We start from the raw sequence: 14,774 nt of genomic DNA on the forward strand, positions 1-14,774 counted from the left end.
CGTGAAAATACATGCCGCTCAGCCAAAGAAAGATGATGGAGAGTTGACCGAAATGCGCACTAAAGACTTTAAGAAACGGACATTGAATTATTAATAGTTAAAACATATTTATCACGCAACTCTTAACTATAATCCTAATTTACCACCAAACTAATTATAGAACCATCTCAAATCCATATACTTTCGTAATTTCATATACCTTTATCAAAGGCATATCTTTAAAGCAAACTTTAAAGCCCACAAAATCCATAAATTCGGTAAACCGAGTGCATCGCACGTGGACGTCAAAACCCACTCCCATTATTCCATATACTCCAACACATCAACCCAATCTCACATCCTCCATCCACCACCTCCGCCGCCGTCATGTCAAAACCCACAATTCCGGTGACCTTTTTACTGATTCTAACATGCATGTTGGTTTCGGTTTTAGTTTCATCACAGTCTTTGATTCCGTCCAAGTATGATGGGTTTGTGTACAAGAAACGGGCGGCGTCTACGGCTACTGTGTTTATTGAGGCTTACTTTGATCCTGTGTGTCCCGATAGCAGGGATTCGTGGCCTCCGCTTAAACAAGCGGTGGATTATTATGGGTCTCGACTTGTTTCTCTCATCGTCCATCCGTTCCCGTTACCGTTAGTATTCCGTCTCTCTCTATTTTATTATTATTCGGTGTGTTTTATACATGTCCTACCGGTTTATTGTTTGGACTGTTAGACCGGTTATTATTATATAAATCTTACAAAATAATTTATTTTGTTTTTTATTCATGTGTCATGAGTTGGTGGCCAGGTAATAAAGACAAAACTGTGTTTAAGTTTGCCTTAAAAAAAGAAAAATTATACGTTCAGTGGTTATTAAGTTATGCCATGTAATATATTGAATGTATGACGCAGTTTCTCGAAAACACGTATTTTCTAAACGAAAACTAAGATTACAAGTGGAAGAGTAGGTTAGATGAGACTGCGCGTGCTTGACAAAGGTTTTATTTTTAACAATAACTCACACCCTCTTTAGTCGTTTGTACCGGTAATACCGGGTTTCACCCAACAAACCAATATTTTGAGTCCGGTATTTTGAGCCGTTTTGCTAGAACATTGAACCGGCGGTTTTTCCTATAATACCGGTTTGAACCAGCTTAAGTCTAAGAGATTTTTGAAATTTTGCTGCCCATATTTTTTAAAAATTACTTTTAGCATAGCGATTAAAACTAAAGCCAGTAAACTAAGAATGTCGATTGTGATTATGAACTCGATGCATAAGTAAACAAAGAATGTCGATCATGAACTCGATGCATAAACACTTCGATGTCTTAAACCTAGTGCACGCTTTTATTATGATCATTATTATTAAAAAAAAACTTTGTTTGAAAATCGAGTGCTTTTATATTAATTTTTATTATGGATTAAATTTTGGATTAATTTTTATTATGGAATCATGTATTTTTTGGGTTATTTTTTGAATTGAAATTTCATTTATATGAAATTACAAAGTAAACTATTCAACCCGTTGTACCATTTTTTTAGCTCAATCTGGTATGCGTTAAAAACCGGTTTTTAAAACATTGGGTCTACTTATAAAATTTAGGAAGTCACCATTTAAAAAAAAAAGTTTTATCAAACGTTTGTACCCTGTTCATGCAGCTAGCTAGTTAATACATAAGATTAACACGTCTTTTTGAGTGAAACGATATAAGAGCCCCCCCCCCCCCCTCCACGGGTTTACAAATTACAGCTCTCTCTTATAGTGAGAGGGAACATTTTCTATGTCGAATTCGGTTATAGTACTATATTTTTATTGGCTTTGTTAAATTAAACACTCATGCTTTGGCGTTCATATCCTCCTAAATTTGATTGGAAAATAAAACATACAATACATAGAGTACACGTTTAATCAAGAAGTAGCGCCTACGACACAGGCAGTGGCGGATCCAGGAATTTTTTTTAGGTGGTTCCCTCTTAATTTATAAGGTGGTTCCTACGCGTCTTCTATATATCCGTACACTATTATTTCGAAACTCGGGTGGTTCCGGGGAACCACCCGTTTGTATGCTGGATCCGCCAATGGACACAGGTTGACCTCACCTTGCACTTCTAGTGGACCAAACGCCAAGGTATCAACTTTCTTCTAAAGATACTTTTGCAAAGCCTTCAACTTCAAGTAACACAAGAAAGTTAGTTGTGTTACTTTATAAAGCATGTATTAATGGTGATATTACAACATTTTACGCAACTTTATAAAGCAGATGGATTTGGTGGTTTATAAAGTCTATTTTTTCATTACTTTTCGAATATGTGGTACATTAAGGTTATGTTCCCCTCTATTTGAGCCATTTTTATTACACGTCATATTATATTGTTTAAAATATTTATACAATATAATCTTACACCAAATTTTTTTTTTCTTTTTTTAGATACCATGACAACGCTTTCATTACTTCTCGAGCTTTGCATATCGTTAATGAGTTAAATACTTCAGCGACGTACCCTTTGTTGGAAGCGTTTTTTAAGAATCAGGTTACAACCCATAACTTCATTTAATTTTTATCAATTGTAACACATCTTTGTTGACTGACAAATGAACAGGAGAGGTTTTACAATGCACAAACCTTAAACATGTCTCGAGTAGCGGCTCTTGATCAAGTTATCGGGTTCGCATCAAGCACTCTTGGGAACTCCATGCAATCAGCCATTAAGTCTGGATTCAGTAATTCGAAGACGAATATCAAAACTCGCGTTTCATTCAAGGTAAAGTCAAGAATCCCTGGTTTGTGAGTTGTACATTGTGCATAAAATGTAGTGTAACAATCCCTTGTTTTGCTTTTGCAGTATGGGTGTTCGAGAGGGGTGTATGGCACACCATTTTTCTTTGTTAACGGGTTTTTGTTACCCGTTAGTGATGACGCGATTGACTATGACGGATGGAGGAAAATCATTGACCCGCTTGTTAACTAGCAGCGTCACCTCTGATTAAGGAAGCATGTTTATTTCGTTGTCTTTTCTTTTAAAAAACTATGTTAGTGGTCGGTTTATATGAATAAAACATTCATGACATGAACACATCTAATGACCTATAAATCTCATCTTGATTGCGATAAATTTAAACATGATTCACACATTAGACTTTCATTGAGACATTTCATCAAGCATGTGTGGTGCATATTGAATCTTCCAAAATAATTAAACAAATATTATTGGTTTGTTTAGCTCCAAAATTGCATCCACTCAACAAGGCTACTTCATGCTATGTAGTTGAATTCTAAATCGAATGTCTAAAAGAAAGCACAATAACACATGCATTTATTTGTGGTATTGATCATGATCTGAATTTAGCCCCAAAGACTATGAATTGTCTTCAAGAATTCGACATGGTACCTCAATTGATCGGTCTTGGTCATTGAACATGGCGTAGACCGATTCTAGAAGGTTTGGGTGACATCGGTTTGGTTTATCTGATTTGCGATATCTTATTTTGGAATCCGTACGCTTTGAGCATGTTTGGGATTGAGTTTGAAAAATGCTTATTGACTTATTGGCTTTTTCGAAAAGTCATTTTGAAATGTCAGAATTTGGGGCTTTTGGAAAACTGCTTTTTAACAAAAAACTAAAATAAATTTTTGTGATTGCCACACACATTTTAACCTACTGGCTTTTTAAACACCAATAAGCCAATAAGCATTTTTCAAATTCAGTCCCAAACATGCTTTCATGTCCCGCATTATCAACAAAAGGTTGTCCTTATGACATTAAAACTTTAATTTTTTTAGTTGTAATACACGTTTCAACATTTTCATTAAAGAGTAGTGTTTATAATGAAATAGAAGGGAAACGGATAAAATGTTGCGCCAAAACTTCATTTTCTTTAGTTATAATACATGTATCGGCATTTTAATTCATTTATTAAAGAGTAGTGTTTACATCAAAATGAAAGGCTAGCGGGCAGCATGTTGTCGTGCTAGTTCTTTTTGAATAACAAAACCAAGTAGTTAGCTTGTTTAATCTAATATTTGTGAGAAAACGTATTTGTCAAAGTGTTTTGACCTTTTCTTTTGTTTGTTGTTATCAAACAACATCATGCATATTTGACCTTAGCAAAAACATAGATCGATCACCTTCAAAATACCTTCATCTACACAAAAACGATTTTCTTTATTCATCATCTTCTCCTTCAGTTTCTTCAAGTTTGCACAGGTAATTATTTTGGGTTTTTTAAATTATTTCTTAAATAGGGGCTTCATTGCTTTTCAATTTCTTGTTGTTTGTCTTCTCTTATTTGTAGGTTTTTAATAACATGGGATACGGGATATATCTGAATTTTATAAGCATATGAAGTGTAATTTGCACAATTGTAGTTCTTTTCATTTTAATTTTAACATAAACCAAAACTGGAATCAAAGAATGGAAATGTAATTTCATTAATTCTGAAAAATATAGATGGCTAAGGTGGAAAATAACAAGTTGGTTAGTTATCCTATTAATTAGCAAATTACTTAGTCCACAAGTCGATCGCAATTACTTGGAATCCAAGTAAGTTGGCTAAAGTTGGCTAGGAGTCCTGGCTTCTATTAATCTGAGTTATAGTTTAACGAGTCTAGGTTAGCCTACATAAACCGTGTTTTAGTTTGCGTTGCAATCAAGTTTTGGAGTTGGTTTTCTTGATTAATAAACGTTTGGGAGAATTATCCAAATTAATATGTTCTTATATTATCAATTTGGGACTCGATACATTTTTCGTTCCATTCCATTTCCCTTGCAAGATGAATTTCCTATACAATTTGATTCCTTTCGTAATTATTTTTTTTAACTAATAGAGCCTAATGAATTTTACTCTCTTCGGTTTAAGTTTCTAATATCGACTTTTGCTCTCGCAGCCATGGATGGTGCTCTTGTTGCATCATCATCCTCATCGTCTACTGCACCAACTACTAGAAGATGGGCATATGACGTGTTTTTGAGTTTTCGAGGGGAAGACACTCGAAAAAACTTTGCGGATCATCTTTACGTAGCTCTTGATCAAGCAGGAATATACATGTTCAAGGACGACAAGAAGCTACAGAGAGGGAAATCCATTTATGTTGAACTTGTGAAAGCAATTGAAGAGTCAATGGTTTCGGTGACTGTCTTCTCAAAAAACTATGCAAACTCTTCTTGGTGTTTGGAAGAACTTGTTAAGATCATGAAATGTTCAGATATCATGGGACAAAAGGTATTACCGGTGTTCTACGACGTGGACCCATCTGAAGTTTGTGCACAAAAAGGAAGTTTCCAAACAGCATTCCAACAATATGAAGTGAAATTGATGAATGATTTTGCAAAAGTGAAGAGGTGGAGGGAAGCTTTAAAGACCGCTGCAAATTTATCTGGATGGGATGTATCTAAAACTGCCAGTGGGTTAGTTCTCTTGCTTTATCAGTTTAATTACTTTTAAGACTGTCATCACTTAACCAAATCCTTAACTGATTACAGTTGGTGACATTCTTTATTTATTGAACTGTTGTTTTGTTGATTAACATACAAGCGTGAAGCAGAATGTATTAAGCAAAGTGTAAGAACCATCTTGAGCTATACTGAATCTCGCCCAGAAGAAAATCTGATTGGAATGGAATCCCGGATCCACCATGTGAAGACATTGCTACTTAAAGGAGATGATGATGTTCGCTTTATTGGAATTTGGGGAATGGGAGGACTAGGCAAGACACCAATTGCCAGAACTGTGTATCGTCATGTCTCGTATGCGTTTGAGGGTAGTAGCTTTCTTGATGATGTTAGAGACAATGGTTCTAATAAGAGAGGTCTAAAATTCTTACAAGAGAAGCTTCTGTCAGAAATCTTATTGCAAGAACATTTTCATGTAAAGGATTATGACGATGGAATGTAAATCTTGGTGCAATACCAACTTGAAGGACCCGAATGGTTAATACGAAAAGTATAAGGGTGGTACGGAAGATCTCAAGGGGCGGTCTGGTGGAGATCAAAAGTTCATGGACCAAGTTGAGTAACTTGTTGTCATAGTTATCTTTTTAATTGGTATTAAATAAAATAGAAGTCTAATATAATTATGTTTTCTAGTTTGAGTAGGATTATAATTGTGGGTGTTATATAAACCCATCAATAGGTTTATTTTTAGAGTGGTAGAAAGTATTTTGTTCTTGTTCCTTATTAATGAAAAGAGTCGCATAAACGTTTTATGCAAATCGTATTTGGTGTTCTTGATTCGTTTGTCTAAGGTTTAACAAGTGGTATAAGAGACTAACGAGCCGGGCTCGTGTTATCGATCGACGGCAAGTCTTGATTGCAGTAATAGTTCCAATCAAAGACATAAGAGGCCAAGAATCCCATCGCAGTTATCTGAGGTTAGTGTTACAAACGGAAGAACACAATCACAAGAAGAGAATTGGCGTGATTAAATTTAATCGCCGGTAGTCGTAGCAGTTGACTAGAGCCGTAGCCGTTTGTGTTCAATCGAAATAAAGGGAAGTAAAGTCCATGTCCTTTTTGTCTTATGTGAATTTATTTTACAATTGTGTGAATTATTGCTTTTGTAAGTAAGACACGTCAGAGCCCTCCAAATTACAATTGAAATTGTGATTAATTGCAAAAGTAAAATACAAGTCATAACCATACTTCACATCAACCAGAAGGAACACAAAAGCCACTTGTTCTTTTGTAACAACAAAGAAAGAATCCGACAGAAGGTAACAAACAGAATCCGGTCGAAGTATTTTGGAGATTGAAGTATCCAATAGAAGTAAAGAAATCGATACAATGGCAGATTTACAGGTCGTTGGAGGAATCAAGAAACTAAACCAAAGTAACTACAAACAATGGTCGACGTGCATCAAGTCGTATCTTCAAGGTCAAGATCTTTGGCAAGTAACGAACGGTACCGAGACGAGACAACCTGCGAACGATATTAATGGTAGTATCGGGAAGTGGCAGGTGAAAGCGGGCCGAGCAATGTTTATCATCAAGACAACGGTGGATGATGATGTTCTTGATCACATTCAAGAACTCGAATACCCAAAACAAGCGTGGGATACGCTGGAGACCTTATTCACGAAGAAGAACGATGCTCGATTGCAACTAGTCGAAGGTGAGTTGATGACGATTTCCCAAAGTGATCTTCCGATCGCACAATATTTTCGTAAGGTGAAGAATCTATGTCGCGAGATAGGAGAACTCGATCCACAGTCTCGGGTTAGCGATGCTCATATGAAGCGGATACTCATTCATGGTTTAAGGCCGGAGTATCGTAGCTTCGTTACCGCTATTCAAGGGTGGGCGACCCAACCGAGTATAACCGAGTTCGAAAATATTCTTGCTGGTTAAGAAGCCTTAGCAAAACAGTTAGCTAGTGTGTCGGTTAAAAGCGAGAGCGAAGCCTTGTATGTCGGAAGGAAGGAGAAGCATCAGTTCAACAAAAATAAGAACCGGTATGGCGAGAAAGGCAAGAGTAAGTACTGGGAGAATGAGAAACGTGAACGACCAAAGAAGAAAGAATGGAACAGAAAGAGTCGAGTTGAAAACTCTGAAGAAGATTCATCGGATGAAGAGAACCGAGATAAGGAATCAAGGTACCAACCAAAGCAGTTTCCTTTTAGATGCCATAACTGTGGACAAAAAGAGCACATGGCAAAATACTGTCGAGAACCTAAGGAGGAAGGTAATGCAGCTGTTGTTAAAGAAGAAAAACGATGGGAAGTGGAGGCCAATATGGCCGAGATTCAAGAAAAATGCACAGTTGACACCGAAGTCAAACCGAATTTGGTAGATGAATGGTTTGAAGAAGGCTCCTGTTGGTGGATGTAGGGCCAATATTCTATATTGTTTTTAGGATTGTATATGTCGTTTTAGTTTGCTTTTAGTCGGTGTAGTACGTACTCGGTACGTTTAGTTTGTACGTTTATTTTGTAAGTTTTAGATAAATGGGGACCCTACAAAAGGGCCACTTAACCCATTTATCCAACCAACTCTCCAACCCTTTCTCATTCAAGATAACTTTAGGAAATAAAAGTCTCTCTCCACCTTCACCTTTTTCTCTCTTTCAAGCAGATAAACCAAACAAACTAAGATCCGAGATCCGAGTGTCGTTGGTGATTTCCGCTAACCAACAACACGGATTGATCAAAGTCAAGTCTTGAGATCCATTTAGAGGACCTACAAATGGTATCAGAGCTTTCGGCTCGACTTTTTGTGGTTTTCGGGTCAAACTTTTCGGGTTTTGATCTTAGTTTTTGTTGGATTTGAGGTTGATTTCGTGTTACTCATATCTTTTGGAGTCCCTTACACCTTAGAAATACACGAGAATCACTAAATCCAAGTTTTTAGTATTTTAAGTTTTTGTGTCTAAGCTCAGATTCGGCTTAAAACTCAGATCTAGGCCGATTTATTGATTTTTATACTAAAGTCTTTTTGACTTTTTGGAAGTTTGGGTGCTATATTCTTTAAAATAATAATAATAATAATAATAATTTCGCATCGGGTACTGTAGCAGTCGCTTCCAAGGTACTATAGCAATCGGGGGGGGGGGGGTACTGTAGCAAATCGTTTCGCTTCGCACGGGGGGGGGGTACTGTAGCAACCGTTTCACTTCGCACGGGGGTACTGTAGCAATCGCTTCGCATCGGTACTGTAGCAACTCATGAGAAACACTGTAGCGACTCGGTACTGTAGCAAAAAAAAAAACTTAAATTTTTTTTCTCTTTCCAAAAAAAAAAATCTAATCGAGTTAAAAAAAATGTCTTACGAACCTAAACTTGGAGGAAATCTGGATATGGGAGAAAGCCCAAAGGAAATATTGAAAAGAGAATCGACATGTTTACACATATTAAAGGAGAATCAATTTCCTCTCTCATCAACAGATTTGAGTTACTCGTCACCAAAATGAGAAGTGTTGGTGTCATCAATGGTTTGTTTCAGATCAACATGAAGCTGTTGAGTTCACTGCCTTATACATGAAGCATCAATGTGGTTACCATCAAAAGAACCACAAATCTGTATACCATGACACTCTCAGAGTTGGCTTCTACCATCAAGTCTTTTGAAATAATGGAAGATAAGCTCCAAATGAACAATCAGTTCAAAGAAAATAAAGTTGGGACAAGTGCTGCCGGTAAAAGTAGTCATGCATGTCCTATCATTCCCGACACATCACCAGCTGATGAGGTAAATCACAATCTTTATTCTCAAGCATGCATCAACAAAGTCACATACTATAGATATCATCAAGAAGAAGTTTTGAAAGAAAATGCAAAACTTCGTCAGTTAAATGCTGAATATGTAAAAGCTGACAAGATCTACGTTGAAAAGATTAAAACTCATCACGATGATGTAGCTAATCTTAGACTTGAAATTTTTCAAGAAAAACATAATGTCATTTATTATAAAGACATAATTAATGATTTAAAAGAAGAAATTAAGAAATTAAAACTCGAAGTTTCTGATAAGAAAGAAAAGGAAAAACAAGTCGAAAGATTTGAGGCATCATCTGAGAAGTTAGATGATCTTACTAGAGCCCAGAGAAGTACTAATGTTAAAGCGGGGTTGGGGTATGATTACACTGCCGTACCACCACCATTCAATGATAACTACACCAGTTTGCCCCACTTTAGCTATAATACTTTTCCAGAGGAAGAAATGGAATACAGGGTTGGTAGAATACCAACGCCTGTGAAATTTGTTCCTGCTGCCTCTCAAACTGCTGCTCCAGTCCCATCATCTGATAAATCTGACATCAATGTATCTTGTGTAGCAGCTGGTGATGTAAATGGTGGTGAATGTGGGACGGTTAACCTGGGTTGTAAGCTAAAAAGAAAGTTAGAACCACGTTTTGAATCATGTGTGGATCTAACCAAAACTATTAACAATCCAGTTTGTAATAAAGTTTGTGAATCCATGTTGGGATGTTTGATGTCGGAATCAAAAACTGTATTTTGCGAAACCACTAGTGAAGACAGTTGTAATGATGTACGTAATGAAAGTGAATGTTCTTCTTCTGACACAGATTATGAAACCGTTTGTGATGAAACTTTTGTTGAAAAATGTGTCAACGAAAGTAGGCCTGTTGAGGTGAACATATCAAGTTGTTCATCATCAAGTTGTGAGACTGAGGATAATTCATGTAAAAGCAAAGTTTTTGAAAATGAAAAGACAAGTACGTCGTGTAAATATGTTCCACCAAATAAACGATCATTTTCTCAAACAACCAATCAATCAAGAAACCCTCAGTCATACAACTTCTGTGATAACAACTACTATGGTCATTATCAACAAAATTTTGTTGATCCATATTATACAAATGTGTTTTATAATCATGTTCCTTTCCATGGATCACCTTTCCCACCACACCAACCACATTACACTTCAGATGAGTTCTTTGGCACTCCCAGGAGAAAATGTTGTTTTGTGTGTGGTCACTCTTCTCACCTTGCAAGACATTACAAGCACTGGTTCAAGCAACAGCTTGATATTCAAAGGCGGCTTAGTCAGTCCCCAAAAAGAGCTTTTAGTAGCCCTGATTCAAGGACTGATCAAGCTGATAGTGAACCTAGTGAAATGGATGTGAGATCCAAAGTAAATAAATTAAAACACAAAAAGAAACCTTTTTGGAAAACCAAGAAGGATAAAATCAAAAAGGATCCAAATATTGTAAAGTCTGAGGATTTACCAAAAACAGTTTCAAAAGCAAGAAAAGAGAAGTCCAAAATTGCCAAAACCAAGGAACAAGTTTTTGCTTGGATTCCTAAGGACCGCTCTTCATCAAGTGAGGCTCCAACAAAAAATAAATGGTTTTCAGGAAATAAAATCAAGTTTGGTCGATTTACGGTTGGCCTTCCCGGGACAAAAGTACCTGGGAACCCATGTCTATTTGAAAGCTTAGTGCATGCAGGGTCAATCAAGGAGGACTATCAATAGTATTAGGTACTTAGATAGTGATTGCACCCGGCATATGATGGGAGACGAACTCTTGCTATTTGATGTTAAACCATTTGATGGCGGATTCGAGTCTTTCATAAGTGACATGGGAGGACAAACTTCATAGACGGGAAGCCTTGTTTAAATGGTTCAACAACAACTTTTTGAGCGTTTCTCAAACCAACCTCGTCCAACTGCTTCTCTCAAGTGATGGATCCAGCATCAGTGTTGGATCTCGGTTTGAATCTCTTCAACTTTGTCATACAATGTGATAATGCATGCTTAAGATAGTCCATCTGACAACAACTTTGCTGACCTTTTCACTAAAACCATCGATCATGCTCGATTTGAATTTCGGGTCGAATAGATCGGCATGATCAATTTTGATTAAAACAAACTATCTATCTTTTTGTATATAAAATTGTAAATATTTTTCAAATATGTCACAATTTTAGAGGGAGAAAATGAGTTAAGTTTAACTCACCAAAAAGATTTTCAATTCATCTTAAGAAAAGCAAAAACAAATCATTCGATTTACCAAAAAGATTTTATCTTACTTTTAAGAAAATCTAAAAGGAATTGTCCCGTTTAGAGGGAGCTCCTGCTTAGAGGGAGTCGGATATTTACCAAAAAGATTTTATCTTACTTTTAAGAAAATCTAAAAGGAATTGTCCCGTTTAGAGGGAGCTCCTGCTTAGAGGGAGTCGGATATTTAAAATTTTTAAAATTTTGAGAAATTGATCCGACCATTGGAATATGATAAGAAATTATCTCTAACGATTCTAGCACATGAAAAGAGTAGATAAAAAGCCAACAAGATCATTGCGTGATGTGTAGATAGGCTTGACAAATGAGTAAGTGTCATATTGATATAAACTTAAATATCTGCCTATGCTAGTGGTTACACGTTATGAAGCGGTTGCCGACTCCAACTAAAGTCATATTAATGAAGGCTGAAATGCAATTAAACATGTCATACCCAAGCCTCTCTTTACCTTATCACAGTTGTCTTATGAAAAATCAGTGTAATTTTTAATTTTTATAGAGTCTAATTTTTATTGAGTCAAGAAAAGAGTAAAGTAAAGCGTCAAGAAAAGCAAGAAAAAGAAAAACAAAAGAGTCAAAAAAGAAAAAGAAAAATCAAGAAAAAAAGTCAGAAAAAGAGTCAGTTCTAGGAATTTTAACTTCTGCTTTATTTCTTCATTTATTTTGATTCAAGCCTTGGACTTTCTCCTGCGCGATATATGGTATTATCCGACCTGATTGTTAAGGCCCTGAATCTTCTGCTTTGTTTTATTTTCTTTCTTTTGTTCAAGCCTTGGACTTTCTCTGCGCGATATTATGGTATTATCCGACCTGATTGTTATGGCCTGAACTTCTGCTTTATTTTAATCTTTCTAGATCGAGTTAAGTGTACAAAGTTTCAAGTGCACAAAGTCAAAGTTTCAAGTGTGTTAATAAGATTATTGTGATCAACTAAGAAAGGTTTAAGTCAAGTTGAGGTGACATGTGAAAGCAAATTAAGCCCGAGGTATGATGGAGTCTGTAATTTGTCGGATTAAATGGGGACCACACAAGCATTGTGCCTAATTGTACCTTAATGTATCATGTTGACATCAAAATACTTGTTAAGTTTAAAGTGGACAAATTATATCTACAATCGACTTTGGGTTCTTGGCATAATAATGTCCAAATAGAAGTGTGATCTAGAACGTTAACAGATAATGTGATTCCATGTTATGATATTTCTCAGAAAAATAATTTAGTAAACGTTTTCTGTAAATATTATTGATATATAATATTAATTTCATATTTACTCCTAATCTTTTATTGTTTATTTGGATTTTGTTTTATTTTAGTTTTAACTTCAAAATGTTATGTATATATTTTCGTTATATTTAAAATATCTGAAAATGCCAAAAAGATTTTAAGTTTTTATTATGTTCGTACATATTTTGTTAAACTTTGTTTCATTCAAAATCATGTGTTTTGTTGTCAAGGTCGTTCATGCAAAATTCGTTAGAAAGCTGGGACTTAAACAAATCATTTACAAGTTGAGGGATTGAAATTGGGAGGGCCTATGAACGATTTCTTCTTGACCATCGAGAGGGTCTGTGAGCGAATCTTATCGTTAAAGTTTTGTGCAGCTATACATGGACAGGTAGATCAAGATCAAGTCTGCTTGGAGTTGCAGATGTTGAAGCACTTAAAAGAAAACGAGAACGTGAAAGTTGGTGGTTGAACCTAAAAAGGAACTGATTGTATCTGAAGACAAGGAAAGAAACCAGTCGGCTCAAGAAAGTCAACAAGAGAAAATTAGATGTCGAGCCTCCCGCATCTGATGTTTCTAAAATTTGCTGTTGCCGATCCTTCCCAGAAAATAAGATTGAAGTTCAAGTCTATAAGACTGGAAAATAAAGAACTGTTCAAGATCCAATCTGGTTCAAGATCCTGGATCAAGACAAGTACTAAGTTTCAAGAAATAAAAACGAAGCAAAGAACTTGACGAAGGTTCCTCGACATACTCAATCCTAGAGGGAGATTGTAGGGCCAATATTCTATATTGTTTTTAGGATTGTATATGTTGTTTCAGTTTGCTTTTAGTCGGTATAGTACGTACTCGGTACATTTAGTTTGTACGTTTATTTTGTAAGTTTTGGATAAATGGGGACCCTATAAAAGGGCCACTTAACCCATTTATCCAACCAACTCTCCAACCCTTTCTCATTCAAGATAACTTTAGGAAATAAAAGTCTCTCTCCACCTTCACCTTTTTCTCTCTTTCAAGCAAATAAACCAAACAAACTAAGATCCGAGTGTCGTTGGTGATTTCTGCTAACCAACAACACGGATTGATCCGAGTCAAGTCTTGAGATCCATTTAGAGGACCTACAGTGGACAGATCAGGTAGTAGTGCCAAAGTCGAATCAGTTGAAGGCAACCTTGGAATCATCTATTGTTATTTTGAATTTAGATGATGAGGAAATTATGATTGAAGAAGAAAGTACGGTTGATCAAGACGAAACTGTGATAGTAACCGAACAAGATGAGAAAGAAACCGTGTTGGATGAAGTGCACGAGGAGGTAGTTCCGTCTCATGTTACGGATTGTCATGATAGAATAGAAAACGTTGAAGATCAACAAACCAACAAAGTTGAAATTGGAGTTTGCATGAGGTTCATGCATAGTTCGGGCGATCCGAATGAACAATCGAATGAAGGAGTTAAGTTTGAGAGGGAGTATGCATCAAGTGAAGATGGAAGAATTACTTTGAGTACCATGATAGTTGGTCATGAAGTTGAGAAAGCAAAAGTTGTTTCCTGTTTGAAACCGGGTGATGCAGTTCTAAACAGTGGTAATCTCGAAACTAGCTCAGTTGTCAACAGGAAAAAGAAACCTGATGGTAGAGTGAAAAACTCGAATCCAAGAATCAAGCTCAACGAGGTACGAGCGTTACAAGGTGTGAAGGATCTTGGAGGAACAATGGTAGTTGGTATTGAGAGGGAGTGTAAAACTTGGTGCAATACCAACTTGAAGGACCCGAATGGTTAATACGAAAAGTATAAGGGTGGTACGGAAGATCTCAAGGGGCGGTCTGGTGGAGATCAAAAGTTCATGGACCAAGTTGAGTAACTTGGTGTCATAGTTATATTTTTAATTGGTATTAAATAAAATAGAAGTCTAGTATAATTATGTTTCCTAGTTTGAGTAGGATTATAATTGTGGGTGTTATATAAACCCATCAATAGGTTTATTTTTAGAGTGATAGAAAGTGTTTTGTTCTTATTCCTTATTAATGAAAAGAGTCGCATAAACGTTTTATGCAAATCGTATTTGGTGTTCTTGATTCGCTTGTCTAAG

The 14,774-nt window shown here is 36.2% G+C and overlaps 1 protein-coding gene and 1 pseudogene across 1 annotated transcript; both read left to right on the top strand.

The window, feature by feature from the left end:
- The first annotated feature begins 357 nt into the window (after window positions 1-357).
- Window positions 358-2,981, top strand: LOC143621815 (uncharacterized). The gene is made up of 4 exons (XM_077093126.1): window positions 358-635; window positions 2,414-2,516; window positions 2,586-2,747; window positions 2,829-2,981. Exons 1-4 carry the CDS (start codon window positions 367-369, stop codon window positions 2,952-2,954), a joined length of 660 nt encoding a protein of 219 aa, XP_076949241.1. The 5' UTR covers window positions 358-366; the 3' UTR covers window positions 2,955-2,981.
- Window positions 2,982-4,872: 1,891 nt separating this feature from the next.
- Window positions 4,873-5,877, top strand: LOC143621885 (TMV resistance protein N pseudogene; annotated as a pseudogene).
- Window positions 5,878-14,774: the final 8,897 nt, after the last annotated feature.

This window comes from Bidens hawaiensis, unplaced genomic scaffold, assembly GCF_021521415.1.
Source record: "Bidens hawaiensis isolate Kalapana, Puna unplaced genomic scaffold, B.hawaiensis_p1.1 tig00002977_1, whole genome shotgun sequence".
Classification (NCBI taxonomy): Eukaryota; Viridiplantae; Streptophyta; class Magnoliopsida; order Asterales; family Asteraceae; genus Bidens; species Bidens hawaiensis.